At 34.4% G+C, this 17,751-nt stretch overlaps 1 protein-coding gene, 1 long non-coding RNA gene and 1 pseudogene across 2 annotated transcripts; all 3 read right to left on the reverse strand.

Moving 5' to 3' along the window:
* Positions 1-693: 693 nt before the first annotated feature.
* Positions 694-2,344, reverse strand: LOC116105396. The gene is made up of 3 exons (XR_004124076.1): positions 2,085-2,344; positions 1,568-1,711; positions 694-859 (listed from the first exon to the last, which is right to left on the reverse strand). It is a non-coding gene; the product is annotated as an uncharacterized LOC116105396 (long non-coding RNA).
* A 7,973-nt stretch (positions 2,345-10,317) lies between these two features.
* Positions 10,318-14,366, reverse strand: LOC116105367 (ankyrin repeat-containing protein NPR4-like). The gene is made up of 8 exons (XM_031391798.1): positions 14,279-14,366; positions 13,191-13,277; positions 12,613-13,086; positions 12,349-12,507; positions 12,026-12,220; positions 11,302-11,732; positions 10,638-11,218; positions 10,318-10,432 (listed from the first exon to the last, which is right to left on the reverse strand). Exons 1-8 carry the CDS (start codon positions 14,364-14,366, stop codon positions 10,318-10,320), a joined length of 2,130 nt encoding a protein of 709 aa, XP_031247658.1.
* A 1,766-nt stretch (positions 14,367-16,132) lies between these two features.
* On the reverse strand, positions 16,133-17,751 carry LOC116105368 (annotated as a pseudogene).

Below are 17,751 nucleotides of genomic sequence, written 5' to 3' on the forward strand. Positions count from 1 at the left end.
TTGGTAACTGTGAGAGGAAATCTTCTTCTGCATACCGGGAAGTTAGAATGGATAAAAAGGTTAAGATGGAGCATGCGGAAGATACTAGCGAAACTGCATCTGATATAACAAAAATTTTGAAGGAAGTTTTTTGAATAAAATGAGGAGTCCCCGTCTCGTCTTTGGTGCCACCTGGGACAGTGAAAGCTGCTGCAAAAACCACAGTGGCAATAAGAGTTGCCACAATCATGCAATAGTTTGCAGTGTTCTCTCCCTTTATCTTTGATTCTCTCCTTAGTAAATAAAGCTCTTGGAGTTTTCCCTTCACTGTTTTTATCCTGGGCATCCAATGGATGCATAATTTTACTGACCTACAAATAATGCTGTAAAAGATCTTATCAGTTAGCGTAACGAATATTGCTTTCTAAACAAAGGAGAACCGTAATATTCATCTTAAACCACAGCAACTCTCGCTGCAGTTGCAGAGCAGCTCCTGATACAACATTGAGCCGATCTGGTGGTGCCAACATTCCAGCCAAATGCAAGATATTATTGTCTTTTTTCTCCTTGGAAGCAACTATCAAATCCTTAAAAGTACCAATCTCATGTATGAGTTTGAAGATGTCCCTATGACGATTCATAACAGCAAAATGAAATATACTATAATTATTTTCATCAACTTCCAGTATCAAATCAGGATATTCAGGTATAAGTATAATTAGAAGCTCAATGTTTCCTAGTTCTGCAGCAACAAATATCAGTTGTCGGGCAGTTTTAATAATATTTGAAATTGCAGTCTCATCTGACAATATGACTTGTTCCCAAAGGCGTTTGATTAGTTCAAGTGCTTTAGGAGGCAACTTGGTGTTGCTACCTGAAACTACAAATTTGATTAGCCAACATCAGCGTACATAAATCTTTAGGCCTGTTAACAATGACAGAAGTCATTGCAATTCATTCTAAATAAGTAAAAGAACATAGGAGATTTACTACCTAAACAATTCGCAACGAAAACATTTTCTAGGCAATACTTAACTACATATGTAATGATCAAGTTAAACTAGGAATTTGATTAACACTCCGAGTCACACAATAAAAATGTCCAACAATGTAACCTACAGTAACCACAACATTACCACTTCATTGTGCTATAAAAGAAATCACGTTATTGCATAAATGCCATATGGCCAAAATTTTGATTTGTGAAAAGTCCGGAACAAATTCTATATTGCAATAATCAAGATAAATTAGCAGTTTGAAAATATATCATAAAAATCCTTTAGCGTCAGAACACACTTGCAAGTTGCAAATGATTCTTTGGCAAAAGGTGCTGGTCAGTATAAGAATATATCGTGAAATTGTATCAAATTCAACTTGCTAAGAAAATATTTAGTAATAGCAGGTTTGCAAAAATGGTTTCTGAAACAAAAGGAAAAATTAAAACTGAAAGGTTAAAGTGCAAATTTTCATATCTGTTCGCGCTCCTAATCACAATTGTCATGTAAACATATATTTCAACTATAAAACAAAAAACAGTAACTTATATATTTAGGCATGCTGAATATGTCAAAGATTAAAGGAGACTAACACAAATTGACACATTGTTTCCAAAATCCTCGCTGAATTTAAGAGGCAATAGGCGTTCGAGCCAAGGCAAGCAATGCTGTCTCCTCATTTCCATCACAAGCGACGGCTAACTCTGGGTGTTTCTCTAGCAAATCCAGTGCAACATCTGAGTACACAACAACCATCATTAGAGATGATATAGTATCAATTCTAAATAGTGGAAGTATGCAGTTGCCATACATAATACTATATTAATTATGTTTCATAAAAGGAAAATTTTCAGATTTGTATTCACCAAGCCACTTGTGCTATGAAAGGGTTCTTTCATTAGTTTTGTCAAATCATATGCCTCTTGATGAGAATTCACAGTGTTCCTTAAAAGAATAATAGGACATTTGTTAAAAAATATATTAATCTGACCACCATACATGGAATTTCAATCTTATACCAAAGGTTTCAATCTTACATTGTAAAATTCAATTTAAAAGATATCAAGTATACTACAATTAGCCAAAATATAAAGAATACCTTTTACCTACCATACAAACCATTGCTTATTAGAGTGATAAGCAATTCAATGCGGTCGTTGTCATATAATGACTCGTCATCAGTGGCTTCATAAAGAAACTGTACCATCTCTTTATGGCCAAACAAAGCGGCCATGTAAAGTGGTAACATCTCATTTCTACCGCGGATCATTGCTAAGTTTCTATTCCTTTCCAGGACATCAGCTAAGTTTGTACTCTCCTCTATCATGTTGGGAAGTTCCACCTTCTGGGACTCAACAGAGAGACAATAAGCTGTTTTTCCAACTCCTTTCTTTGTAGTTAGATCCTCTTTTTTCATCTTATTCATCATCACTTGGGCAAGTTCCACATTTCCAGACACAGCAGCAAGACAAAAAGCTGTATTGCCTGAATAATTTGTAGTAGCTAAATCCTCTTTATTTATATTATCCACCAACTTTTTCAAAAAATCAGTTTGCTCTGCTGCAGCTGCAATATGGAGAGCAGTGTCCCCTTCCTTTGATATCCTCACTCTTATATCATTTTTATGTTTTTTGTAAATACCCTCAGCCATGCTCCAATCACCACTTAGTGCAGCTTGAAACAATTTTAAGTGTCTAATTCTTGTTTGCTTGTCTGTCAAGTGGCAGCATTTATAACAAGTTTTATCAATAAAATTGTTGATTCTTTAAAATATGCATATAAAAATACACATATAGGCACCAATATCAATCTATATTAAATAGTAGCTAATATCATGCCTTTGGAAAACAGTTTCTTGCCAAGTTGCCAAAGTGATTGGTAATGAAGCTAAAAGATTTTCCCCACGGTAAACAATCCATCTGAACAGAAACAATAGCACAGGTATAACACATTGTAAAATCTAAGCATACCAGCCAATTGACCATAAGGTGAAGCAATGATAATTTCAACTTCTTCATTTGAACCATTTCCGGATGCAAAGGTATCCCTCATGATTTCAATAGTCGGCATTGTGTGTAAACCTACAATAACTTTATATTGTTAGATAAGTTGAATTTGATAGATTCTCTTTCATTACAAAATAATACTTCCATCAAATTTTTGAATAGTGATTGATTTATCACATTTTAGTTAACATTACCATATAAAATGAATGATCAGATAATATCATAAGAGAAACAAGAGTGTTGCATTAGTTATCATATCCATAGTATAAAGAATCGTAAAGTAAGAAGAAGACATTAGATGCTTTCATCAAATAATGCAGAATCTTAGAATTTCAGGATGTCATTACTATTTTGATGTTCATATAACTTAAGTTATATTACTGTAGTTCTACCACAACTACAGAGTACATAACAATGTATAGTTGTAAACTGTGGTGCTTTACATGTTTGAGGTATTACAATGACCTCCCCTATCGTTTGGGGAAAGTGTCTAATAGATCCAAAAGCTTTTTAATGTAGAAAGAGCTCCCTTCAAGGTCATTAATCAATGAAAAATTGTCATCTTAAATCATCTAATAGCCCTCAATTTTTTCTTTACATTGTTAATAATTAATAAAAGGCCTTGAAAAGAGGTCTCCTTACAATTTAACAACTTTAGGTCCAGCTAAACATTCCTCAAACCTCAGGGAGGTCATTGCGAGTTACCTTAGTCTAAACTTTACCTTCTCCCCACTACACGATATTTCAATCTAGATGGTAAAAAGTTTCTGACCTTCATAAACGACCTTTTTTATGAACTGCACATTTCGCACAGGCAAAATTTAAGTGTAAATTGGTGAGTTATACAAAAGTTGGACAAATATTAGCATAAATTTAAGGATTACAAGGAAATTCTACGAAAAACAAAAAAAAAAAAAAAAAAAAAGAAGAATGTTTTGATACTTTTTTGCCCTCTTGGTAAGATTGATAAGTATCCAAAGCTATTGACGATGGCAGTCTTAAAACAACCAAAAATTGAAACTTGACAAAATAAAACAAAAATATACATTAAAAAGAAGAACTGGTTTCAAAAAGCTTACCTTTTTTTGGCTTAAGATGCAATCCCCAGCGAAATGGGAAAATGAAGAGCAAAGAGAGAATAACGAGGCTGAAAGCTGAGAAAGAGGGAAGTAAAGTAGTGGCAGAGAGAAGAACAATGCCACACCATCACCAACTCAAACAGAAGTCTCAGCAGCTCTACTCTGTAGCAGCTTTCTCTCTCTCTCTCTCTCTCTCTCTCTCTCTCTCACCCAAGACCAAGAACTACACAGTAGCCATTCACACAAAGAAAAGGAACACCCTTTACTGATAAACCCTCTGTTTTCAGTGTATTACAACTGTACTGAAACTTGCCCAAAAAATATACATCTCTGCAGATCTACATTTGAGCTTTCATCCTCTGCGCCCATGACCAACTCCGTCAACTTCTCCACCGCTCTTCGCACACCTTCTTCTTCGAGCTTCAGTCCCCGTCACGGTGAGGAAACACTGTTCTGCTTTTGGGTTAAAACTTGAATTTTGCTATTCAATTCAGTTATCAAAATGGAGGATACCTTTTTCTGAGGGAAATGTTTAGTAAAGTTCATGGTTTTATTATTATTAAAATTAATTGGAATAAAAAGGTTTTAGTTTTAAGAAAAATTGTTATATTTAACAGAGCATGAGCAAGTAGTGGCGGAAAGAAATATACTGAGGGATCAACTGGCTCGGAGAAATGAGGAAATTAAGAAGCTTAAAGCAGTTATTGATTCTGCATTGAAGGATTTGAGCAATGTAGTTACTCGTTTAAAGGAAGTTTCTCCTTCTAATGAAGAAGAAGATGGAAGAAAAATAGCTCAGCAGCCGATATCCCCTGAAGTGAAATCAGCCAACAAATGTGAACCACAAAAAGTTGAGCCAAAAACAGCTGAAGTAAGAGCAACAGGAAAACGCAGAAATGATATATGGGGACGGTCAAGTGGTGATGATTCGTTGCCACCTTCGAAAAAGTCTCATCTCAGCCGGAGCACAGGTCGGTCCTTTCCTAGTTTTAGATTTTCTGCTTGGGGGTTCTCTATGTGGTTTGAAGTCTTTTTGCTATAGAGGATTTTCTAATTGTACTTTTACTTAGTTTAAAGCAATAATGTTGGCTAATATACCTCGCATCAGTTACTCATCGTGGACTCATTGAACAATAAAATCTAAAAAGCAGGTTCATTCGTAAAGGTAAAACATAAAATAAAATAAACTCACAACATCCATATCTAATTAGAATATAAAACCTAAAAAAAAAAATATAATTTAACCCTAAAATAAATTAAATTAAAATAAACAATACACATACCTAAAACTAATAAAACAAAAAACATAACTAATTATTATACATTAAATAATAAAAGCTTTAATAATTTCGATCTTCAAGAGAGCAAACAGCATAAAAAAGAGAATGAAAGAATAAGAGTGTAAAGAATTTTAGAATAAAATCATAAAAAGTAACGTGGTGAAAAAAGTGAGAGTTTTAAATTTTTAATATAATGTAGACTTGAAATCTATACATTAATAACATGTTTTTTATAGGCTTAGATATATATATAACAGTTCTCATTTGTTTTAAATTTCAAAGTAGCTTCATATATATAACAATTTTTCATGGGTCTATATATTATTAATTTTTGGGCGAACGACTTGTACATACCCAAAATTTACTGTAATGACAAGTTGGTACCCAAAAGGTTTTGAAACGACAAATAGGTACCTTCCGTCATATTCTGTTAGTAATTTTTGTTTATTAATAGTGAAAGACTAAAATGCCCTTCAAAGTTTCAATTTTTGTTTTTTATAAATTTAAAAATTTCTAAAAAACCCCCTAGGTTTGCTAATTTAATAAACACCCCCATATATAAAAAGTTTGTTAAATGACAAAAATACCCCCACCACCCCAATGCCAGATTCCGGCCACCATCGCCGGAATCTGGCCGAAAAACTGCATTACGACAAAGATCCCCATCGGATTTGTGTCGTAAAGTGCCGATGTGGCCTTTTCAGGCCAGATCCGCCACGGATCTGGCCGGAAAAGGCCAGATCTGGCCGTCGAAGCAGCAGCCAGATCTGGCCTTTTCCGGCCAGATCGACGCGTTACGGCACAGATCCGACGGGTCTGTGTCGTAACGCAACTTTCCGGTCAGATTCTGACGGTGGTGGCCGGAATCTGGCACTTGCCGGTGGGGGGTGTTTTTGTTATTTTATAAAACTTTTATATATTGGGGTATTTAGTGAAATTTGTAAACTTAGGGGGTTTTTTGAAATTTTTAAATTTATAAAAAACTAAAATTCAAACTTTTAAGGGTATTTTAGTCTTTTTACTATTAATAAACAGAAATCACTAACAGAACATGACGGAAAGTACCTATTTGTCATTTCAAAATCTTTTGGGTACCAACTTGTCATTACGATAAATCTTGGGTATGTATAAGTCGTTATCCCTTAATTTTTTTTAAATCTGAGGATAGGCCTAGGACTGGATCCGCCGCTGATGATGTTGTTGATTAATGATAAAATAAGTGTTGTTACATGAATTGAATTATAAGTTAATTAATATTAAAACATAGTATGAAATAATTAATAAATGCTAATGAGTTGCCACCTCTGATGTTGAACTCTTAGCAAATTGTAGAGTTTATGTTACAAACAAGGGTTCCTCGTGATCCTTAGAAATTATTGAGATTTGAGTAGCAATAAAAAGATAATGTAAAAGTGAAACTCAGTGTGATTCAATTTAAAAGGTACGAATTGTGACGGTTGACTTGTCAAATGCCAGGTGCTTTACCATATATTGTCAGTTGTCACATGGCACTCAACAATTAATAATTAATAAAATATTAAATATTCGATGTATAGCACGATGGTACGAACTTTTGACTTGTTTGCAAATGACAATTAAATAAGTAATCACATGGAGTTTATGTCTTGTTTAATTTATGATAAAGGCCGAACGACATGCACTCACCCATAGTTTGTTATAAGGACAATATGATACCAAAAGATTTAAAAATGCCAATTATCTACCTTTCGTTCAAATCTATTAGTAAAGTTTGTTTAAAAAAGGATAATATGATAATTTTATATCCAACAAAAAAATAACATTCTACATCGTCCAATCTCTCTCTTTAATATTAATTTTATAAAAATCTTTCTTCTCAATTTTAATTATTTTATTTTTATAATTAATTTTAATTAAAATCTTGTCTTCATCTTCTTCATCTCTCGCCAGAACCACAGGACAACAACCAGCAAAAACGACCAAAGCCCCAAAAAAACCTCACTCAAATCACCAAAAGATTCAATGCAAAAAATCCCAAAGAATCACTCTCAAACACTCAAAGGAACCAAAACACGCAAGGCATAGAAGGTTTGGGGCAAAACCTCAAACAAGTAGTGTGCCAAAACTTGGAAAATCAATCATCAATGCCAAAACCGATCAGAAATCCCCAAAAATCAAACAAAAACAGAAAAAAAAAAAAAAAAAAAAAACACTCCCAATTAATCCCCAACCATCAATTTCCCATCAAAAACACCGAAAAACACCAATCAATCTCAATTCAACAAACAACAAAAACCCTAAGAATTCAATAGGTGGTGAAATGTGAGCAAACGATGACGGGGAAAATGGGGGTTTTGGAGAGGGCACACCGAAAAGACGATTGGTGGGGAGAGGAAAAGTTTTCAGTGATGGGGCTTCCGGAAAATGGGTGGGGAAGTGCGACAGCTTTGCAAAAGACCCCCTTTTTTTGCCCTTTTATGAGAGACGTGAAGATGGGAAGAGAGAGGAGAGAGAGGCTTTCGATTTGGCCATATTCCGGTGCCGGGTTCTTGCCTAGTGACTCGAGGAAAAAGAGGGAGAAGAAGGGGAAGAAAGAGAAGGGAGATAATAAGATAAAGAGAAAGAGAAAGAGAAAGGGGAGAAGAAGACAAAGGATCAGAGATTTGGGCAGATTTTTTTAATATTTTATTAATGCAATCTTTTTAACTTTTTTTTTAATGCACAAACCGTAAAACAAAAAAGTCAAAATTACCCCCACAAAAATGATAGAATGATGATAATACCATTTTAGTTAACAGATTTACTAACAGATTTGGACGGAAAGTGGGTATTTATTATTTCAAAACTTTTTGGGTACTAATTTGTCTTTAAAGCAAACTCTGGGTAGGTGTAAGTCGGTCCCCCTTTATGGTAATTCACAGTTTAAATTTATTGATATAAGTAATGCATGTGATATATATACTAATCTTTGATTAATAACAGATGAGTTGTCTTATAATACCACACAAGATGAGTCACAAATTATTAGGACTTATCTTATACAAAATGAATTATATAATTAATTAATATACTGAACATCACCAATTGCATAATCACAAAATTTTATGGTTGACATTATACATTTATAAATACAAATTTGAATTTATGAATGGTCATTGATGCCATGTGCTTATTTCATGGCAATTTTCTTGTTTTATCTCAATAGGTTCATTTAAACATATGCGAAATAAGTTGATTGAGTTCATTTGTGCTTGGGGGAATGATCATTCATCATCAACACATTACCAATCATTAAGGACATAAAGTAAAATACATAAAAGGTTTTTATATGGTTCTGCAAATTGCCTACATCCATGGGATTGTTCAAACGAAGTAAATCCATTATAGCATACATTCAAAATTCATTACAATGTCGAAGTTAAGCAAAACAAATGTAAAACATTCCCTGTTTTATAACACTCTAACTCCACCCTTTGATTCAATGTTTTGTCACAACTTGCTTGAATCCAAAAAACCTCTTAAGTAGCTTGAGCTCCACTCAAGCTTCAAATGCCAAAGACAACCTTTAGCTCCACAATTTGAAATCCCTAGAAGCTTTAATCAATGGAACCATGTTCCAACCACACTCAAACAACAAAGTTAAGATAAGCATTTTGAGCATCAAAAAAATAAAATGAACCTAACCTAAAACAAATAAACTCTCTAAGAATTTCAGAGAACAACCAAAGAAATATTAATGCTCAAACGTAAATGCAAGGATGAAGAAGATAATATAGAATCCTTGCTCAACGATCCACTAAACATCCAGCCGCCTTACACATGTTTGGCTATTTTAGAAAAGTTTTCAACAACTTGTTAGGACCACTTCTAAAAAGACAAAACAAATTTCCAAGACCACATCTGAAATACTTGACACTTGTATTTGGACCACTCACCCATATTTCATAACTGGAGAAAATCCTAACAACCAATGAAAACTCAACATTTGTACTAAAGGTCTGACTGGATAACTGATTACACATCTGACTGTAATGTGTTCACATATTTTGTGAGAAAATAAGATTAAGAAAATGTGCACACATTTATGTAGAATGTTATGACGTATAAACTACGGACACAAATTGTGCTTAATTAAATAAATGTGCAAACATCATATGGTTGTCAATATTATTAACTCATATTCACGGAGGCTCATGTCAGAGAGTTATATGTTACCCTAACGATCTTTTCAATCCATCTATTAAAAATTAAAACCTCAGGGTGATCAGTATTATCAACTCATATTTATAATTACAGTTTTAAATTTTGAATCAACATTATCCTGTTCTTCGGTCACAGAACAAAGATAGCAGACCATGAAATTCTCTGTGGCCTAACATAAGAGGTTGCTTCCACTTTGCCTCGAGTCGGTGGCAACTTTTTGTTCTTGTTAACCTTTTTGATCCCAAATGCTGTAGAAAAACAGGGAGTTATGTTCCGCTTCATACTTCATCTTATTAACCTTTTCTAAGTTTGAAGCAACACCTTTATGTATTAAAGGTAATATAATACTTAAACTTCACACCTTTATTTTGTGAAGTTTAATCAAGATTGTAAAAGAAACAAAACTGTAGGGATTGAATGCAGATAAGAAAAACAAAAGAAGATTATTTATTTTCAATTGACCGAGAACATCTTTTGTATTACAAAGACATCAATCCAAAGTGAACCCTGATCTCAACCGTTGGTTCATACAACAAGAAACACAAATTGAGTGTGAGCTATTCGTAGGATCTGCTATGCTTTCTGCACTAGTGATTAACAGGGCTCTTTCACCAGGAAGATGACAGGTCGTTTAACGGGAAAGATTTGAACTAACGCTTCCAGTAACAGAGTTAGAAAACTAAAGCTCTTAATTACAACTTAGACATTAACATCTGTTTCTTTTACCAACGGTAGCTTAATAACTTTGAACCTGTATCAGAAAGTTTGTATGAAAAATTTGTAAATGTAGTCTTATTCAAAAAACAACTTCCATCAGTCTTGATGTTTCAGTCATTCCTTTAACTACGAAGCCTGTGCCTCTTCCGGAATGAAGTTTGAATGCAGCTAGCACACCGTCCTCAATATATTCACTGAAATATCAATATAACTGCCACTTTTAGTTATAGAATTAAAAATTTAATCATAATTTTCTTTTATTATTATTTTAAGGAAAGCCAAATAAAGGTAACACCGTACTGCCATTCATCATAAGATCAATAATCAATCTAGTTAGTAAGACATGGTTCTAATAAGACAGAATATATTACATTATGTAAAATAAGTAAATAATGTCACCTGTTTTCATTGACGTAATGTAACACTTCTCCACCGACAGTCCAAGTTTTACCCACGTTCATTAGCGTTGAGAAAACAACCATTACCGTTAAAAGAACAGGCACCCATAGCCACCCATCTTTGAAGACAATGAACATAGTTGCAGAAAACACTACCATCATTGCTTCTACAGAGTATAGAAGTAAGTTTACGCCAAGAGCCAAATCATTAGTTATCCGCCGCAAGTGGAAATCTGCTTCTTCACATCGGGAAGAGATAACCGATACGAACATCGTTATGGAGGAAGAGGACAATAGTAATGCTATAGTATCTGATATTGCAAAAACTATGAAGGAAGCTCTTCGCAAAAAAATTGGAGTCCCTATATTCTCGTTGGTGCCACCTGGTACAGTGAAAAGTGCAGCGAAAACCACAGTGGTAATAATTGTTGAAGCCATGATGCAGGCAGTTGCATTGTCCTTGGTCCATTTTTCAGCTTTTTCCCTTAACTCTTTGTGTTGTTCAGTAAATAAAGCTCTAGGAGTTTTCTCTTCATTATTTTTAGCTTCAGCTACCACTGGATGTAAAATTCTCTTCACTCCCTGCAATACTTACGAAACATCTATCAATCAAAGGAAATAAATATTATTTTTCAAACCAAAGAGGGGAGTAAATTAATATTCACCTCGAACCACCACATCTCCCTTTCCATTTTATAAGGTAATGCCGGCGATTCAATATCGGGTGTATCTACTGGTGGCAACTTTGCAGCCAAATGCAAGATATTGTTCCCTTCTTTATCTGTGTCTCGAACTACCAAATCCTTAAATGGACCGATGTGATACATGGCATTGAAAATGTTACGGCGACGATACATAACAGCAACATGAAGTATGGTGTAATTATTTTCGTCAACTTCAAACATTAGGTCAGGATATCTGGAGAAAATTATGTCTAGAAACCGAAGGTTTCCTTGTTTTGCAGCCTCGAATATTAGAGACCTAGGTTTTCTAATAATTTCCAGAATCTGGCAGTCATCCAAAACCAAAAGCATAACTTGTTTCCAAAGACATTCGACTAGTTCAAAAGCTGAATCGGGAATCTCTTGACCAGTATCTGAAACAAGAAGTTTAGTTTAGCCAAAGCCAACATTAGTTTCAGAAAGTTGAGGATGAGGAAAATACCAGAGAGGAACTTGATTTATCTTCTTAACGAGACACTGAAAATGCTCATAGACAATAATTAACTTTTGTTAACTGAAATTTAATTCTATATTTTAAGTTACACATGAGAATTTTCATCTGTATTTTCACTATTTTTATACCTGACTGTTAAAAAATAATTAAAAACCTTGTCAAAGCTAAGGTATTAAAAAAAATAATAAAAAAAAATTCCGAACAGATACCCACAATGCACTTGTCTTTTCGCCTCATAAACCCGATGCCTCCAGCCCAGTCTTTTCGTCCTGCTTTGCCTTTTCTCATTCATCTGTTGCTCCCTCTCATTCATTTGATCCCTCAAGCTCAGCTTATTCCTCTCCTTCACCCGCTGCATCCCAAGCATTGACTGACATCTCTTTGTCACGTCTCTTTTTACTTCATTATCTGTTTTAAAACAAAATGAAATTAAACAACTTTTCTCTTACTTACAATTATATATATTAATATTATGATTAAAAAAAAAAAAAAAAACTACGGCAATATGATAGTTATAATGATTAGAGAGAACTCACACAAGTAGATGGCTGATTTCTTGCAAACTTCAATGGAGTTGAGGTCTAAAACACGCGTCAATACAGGTAATCGTGCCAAGCGATGCAATGCCGTCTCCTCATTTTTATCACGTGCAAGAGCTATCTGTGGGTGCCTCTCCACCAAATGCAATGCAGCATCTAGGAGAACAGTGATCACCATTATAAATTATATAGACTCAAGTTTACACATGTTAGATTCAGATATTTGCTAGCCCGAATATAAATATTAAAACTTTTACTTACCATACCAGCTGCGGTTTATGAGGCTGATAAGCAATTCGATGCGATCATTATCATGATCTAATATCACATCTGCAGTGGCTTCATAAAGGTATTCTACCATCTCTTTGTCTCCAATTAGAGCTGCCTTGTGAAGCGGTAAAATATCATTGTCTCCTCTAATCTTTACTATGTCTTCATTCTTCTTCATCATAGCCCTGACAATTTCAACCCTCTCGGACGCAACTGCAAGAAAAAAAGCCGTATTGCCAGCATTATTTTTTACGGCTAAATCCTCTTTATTCATTTTTTCAAGCAGCTTTTTCACAAAACCAGTGTGCCCTGCTGCAGCTGAAATATGGAGAGCGGTGCCCCCATCCTTTGATAGCTTAACTGGTATATCAATACCCTCTTCCTTGTAAATTTTTTCAGCAGTGTTCCAATCACCTTCCAATGCAGCCCTATATAATTTGAAGTGCCTACTTCTCCTTTCAATTTCTGTCAAGTTGAAAAAAGAACAAGTTTATGAATAAAATTTTGCTACACATAATAAAAGGGATGCTATAGCCTATAATCAATCAATATAATAAAAAAGACTTTACCTTTTGAGAATGAGATAGAATTTTGCAGCAGCAGCACTGTTTCTTCTTCTATGGTGGAAGAGTCCACCGGTACGTTCACATTAAACTCTGATGATTAAAATTAAAAAAAGATAATTAAGTACAGTTAACAAGGTTACATGTAGGGTTTCGATATATAAAAAGTTCTTTCTGTTAACTTTGTCATATTTGTAATTCCTCTTGACAAATTTATTGAATAGACCATTATAACCTATTAAAACAATTTTTTTCTTTTTTAATTAAGTTAAAAAAAATGCATTTATGGATAGATTATTAGCCATAAATATATGTTTTTTTTCTGGAATTACAAAGGAAATAATAAATGGAATAAGTGACACCAATATATCTAGGTGAAGATATCAAGGACGTCCTACAAAATAAATAAGATGGTCACATGGTCTGTTATCTAAGTTTTAATGAATGTTGCATTGTACTGTGTAAATATATCTTCTGTGCTAATATGAATATTTTATCTTTATTTCCTTAAAGAACAAAGAGTCTTAAAGTGACATATCAATTTCCCCCCAAAATTGAAAAATTAAAAAAATTGGATATTCTTTGCCTTTGATTTATATGAATTTGATATTAAAAAAAAAAAAAAAAATGTGTTTACTATTGAAAGATTCAATTTCACACGTGATCACCTTAAAATGAGAAAGTCTTGGGTACATTTTATTGTAATTCAAAAATCTAATGATTAAATATATATATTTTACTTGGATTGATGTGATATATAATCATCGGCTAAATATTGTAGTGTAACATTATGTATATAAGGCTTTCTTATAATATAGAGTGAATCAAGAATAGAAAGATGAATTTGTGAAATTAACCTTCAATCAAAATTTAATATCTATTTTTAACCCTCGAACTTCATAAGCAATTCATAATTACATAAAAACAAGAGAGATTAATGGAAACAAAAAATTAACGCGAACTTAGGAAATGTAGATCACATCTACCCGTAGAAACCAAAATGGTATTCAAAAAATGCATCTTACCTGAAAAAAAAAAAAAAAAAAAAAAAGGCACAAAACAAGTGCAGCATTCATTGCAATGTCAAATCGTACCATCCATTTTTTTATTAGGTGCAGCAATCACAATCTCAACTTTTTCTTCAGTCGAGGTGCATCCTGATGCAGCAGCGTAATCCGTCATGATTTATTTTCTCGTTTATTCGTGGTAAATCTGCAATGAACTTTATAAGTATTATACAAGGAATTTTGCAGCATAATATGAACCTTATGTTCTAATTGGATTCAAATTGGTAATGAATATTAATTAAAATAACAATCATTCATCTCAAGTACTTCAAGATCTTATATATAATAAATTCAATATCTAATCTTATAATTGTAGATGCAGCAAACTTGAAGAACAAAATAATGAGTTTAAGTTAAGACTCTACAAATGAAAGAAGAAGAAGAAGATTAGAATAACAATCATTCATATCATGTACTTCAAGATCTTATATATAATAAATTCAGTATATAATCTTATATATGCAGATGTAGCAAGCTGAAAGAACAAAAATAATGAGTTTAAGTTAAGACTCTACAAATCAAAGAAGAAGAAGAAGAAGAAGAAGAAGTGGGTTGAACTATTGTTGTGAGGATGATTGCACTTACTTGCCTCTTTTGTCACCTTGGATACAATATGGAGCTAGCTAAATTTATAAAAGAAAAAAATGGCCTGAAGTGAAGAGTAAGAGAAGAATATATGGCTCAAATGGCTTGAAGTGAAGAGTAAGGGAAGAATATATGGCTCAAATGGCCTGAAGTGAAGAGTAAGGGAAGAATATATGGCTCAAATGGCCTGAAGTGAAGAGTAAGAGAAGAATGTATGCGTAAATGGCCTGAAGTGAAGAGTAAGAGAAGAATATGTGGCTAAATTGGCCGGAAGTGAAGAGTAAGAGAAGAATATATGGCTCAAATGGCTGGAAGTGAAGAGTAAGAGAAGTATATGTGGTTCAAGGCCTCATAAAGGAAGTCATGAAGTCAAGCAGCGTCATAAATAACATATTCTCTGTCAAAGAAAAGGAGATGCTGAATGATGACAATATTTCCTAAGAAGGATGCCGGGATTTTTGCAATCTGTGTCTTCCTAATAAAGAAATATTAGGTCTAATTAAATTCCCATGTGGGATATATCAAAGTTGTTCCAAGTTCTTTACCAAATTACTCATCAAATTCTTTCAAGTTTGGTTATTCTTATATTCCCTTCCTAGGTAGCCCTTTCCCAAGTTGCCTCTTCCATAACATGGGCTCGTTGGCCCACTCTAGATGACTTCACTCTAGGTGGCCTACTCTCCCAGGTCGCCCCTTCTATAACATGGGCTCGTTGGCCCACTCTAGACAGCCGTAACATGGGCTCGGATGGGGTTTGGCTCTGATACCATTTGATAGGAACCTACTCTCAAATTAATTCCCTTCTCAGCCCCTTCCAAACATCGTTGGCCATAGCCTAATGTCCCAAGTTGCCCCTTCCGAAGCATCGGTGAGGTTTGGCTCTGATACCATTTGATAGAAACCCACTCCCAAATTGATAAAAATTGGGCTAGATAGTGGGACTTTGATGAGAACTGGGTTGGGCAGTGGTCTTTTTGTGAACTTGAGTAGAACTCTCCTTAGAAAACCGATTTGCCAATGAATGGTGCCCAAGCCCTTATAAACCACATGCCCATACTTTTTCCATCTCAATGTGAGATCCTAACAATATATAGGTGTCAAACATTGGTTTCAATGAAGCAAACTTAATATGAAGTTTATAAGTTGGTTACATGATCAGAGGTTTTACGTTGGAGTGAATGAGCAATTAAAGCAGAAGTTGGGATTTGTTTATCATGATTTGATAAATTAAATGAATCTTTGTTCATTACTCAGCATTTCCAATACATAATGAAAAGATTGTTTTGCAATGAGCTACTACAAGTGATGATTTGAACTAGAAAAAAAAATACTAAACTCATACAAATGACTAATCATATCAGAAAGAAGGGGGAATTGGAGCAGAGGAAACAGGGTGATAGGAACACTAGCAATAGTGGCTATTGGAATAGCTATTCATGCAAAGTCATCACTTAGAACAATGAAAAGAGTGGCTCCAAATGCTGCCATCATGGTTGCTATAGAGATGAAGAAAGCTGCAAGCCCTATTGTCAACCTGTTTGGTAATGAATGCAAGAAATCTTCTTCTGCACAGCGCAAGGTGAGAATGGAGAGGAACATCAATATTGAAGTGGCAGTGCAAAATAGTGCCAATGCATCCGATATGGCGAAAACCAAAAATGACCCGTGATGTAGAAAAACAGGCTTCCCTGTAAGATTATTATTGCCACCTAGTACAATGAAGGCTGCAGCAAACATCACGGTTGCAATAAGTGTTGCGACAACCATACATGAAGATGCAGTGTCTTTCATCCACTTTTCCCCTTCGCGAAAAAGTCTTCTATGCTCCTTCGAAAACAAAATATGAGGTGTCTTACCCTCAGAATTTTTGGTTTCTCTATAAAATGGTTGAACAACTTTTTTGACTTCCTGCCATGTCAAAAAGACAGTTCATCAACATTCAAATCCAGAAAGAAAATGGTTAATTGAGTTCATGTTTTGCTTCATTTACACGTTATTTCCGAACAAAACTAATTATTGTGAAGTGCAAGTTTTATAGTTGAAAAGTAATTATTAACCTTGAACCAATGCAACTCTCGTCTAAGTTGCATAGCTGCACCAGAATCAATTTTGAGTCTATCTTGAGGGGGCAAGCTTTCCAACAAAATGCAACATGTTATTTTCATCTTCATAAGCTGCTATCAAATCTTTATGAGCGCCAATCATGAATCAGATTAAAAATGTTTTCTTGACGATGCAACACTGCAATGTGAAATTTGCTTCGACTGTGATCATCTACTTTCCAAATAAGGTCAGGATACATCCGAATCAGCGCTTTTATGAATTCAACATTCCCTAACTCTGCAGCGGTAAACGACAGCCTTGAAGGTTTCCGAAGTAGTTCTCCAATTTTATAGTCATCTAGCAACAACACTTGCTCCCACAGTTGCTTCACCAATTCTAAAGCTTGAAGATGCATCAACTTTACATAAGTATTAATTGGAGGAAATTGAATGAAATTTGCAACAACATACCAGTCTGTACTGCTCGTGTGTTTGGTTCCGTAGAAACAGAAGGCATTTGATTGCTTGAATCATGAAGGGTCAAATTGATGGACCTAAAACGACATGGTCATCAAATCCTTTAGCTTCCAGAAAGTCTACTGGGCTTTTTACAGCTTGATGATGTGGTTGAAGATGAGAGTGTTGAATATCGGAGGCAAAATTGAAAGAAGATTCATAATGGCCATGATCAAATGTTGCTGGCCCAAAAGCATCTTTCAGGCTCAAGTCATCGTCAGAAAATATGGCTAAGCTTGTATCATCTTCCCCAGAAGACTTGCAAGTGGAATTTGCAACAGATTTGATCTCAGGGAAACGAGATTGAATTGAAAGTCCCCTCCCATATTGTGATGAAGGAAGGTTGTTCAATATCAT

The sequence above is a fragment of the Pistacia vera genome, unplaced genomic scaffold, assembly GCF_008641045.1.
Source record: "Pistacia vera cultivar Batoury unplaced genomic scaffold, PisVer_v2 Contig498, whole genome shotgun sequence".
In the NCBI taxonomy this organism is placed as follows: Eukaryota; Viridiplantae; Streptophyta; class Magnoliopsida; order Sapindales; family Anacardiaceae; genus Pistacia; species Pistacia vera.

Coding starts and splice junctions, on each gene's coding strand:
- LOC116105367 (XM_031391798.1), bottom strand. CDS start 14,366: ATGACGGATTACGCTGCTGCATCAGGATGCACCTCGACTGAAGAAAAA. Junction 12,221..12,348: donor GAAATCAGCCATCTACTTGT/GTGAGTTCTCTC, acceptor GTTTTAAAACAG/ATAATGAAGTAAAAAGAGAC. Junction 11,733..12,025: donor GGCGAAAAGACAAGTGCATT/GTGGGTATCTGT, acceptor TTCTTGTTTCAG/ATACTGGTCAAGAGATTCCC.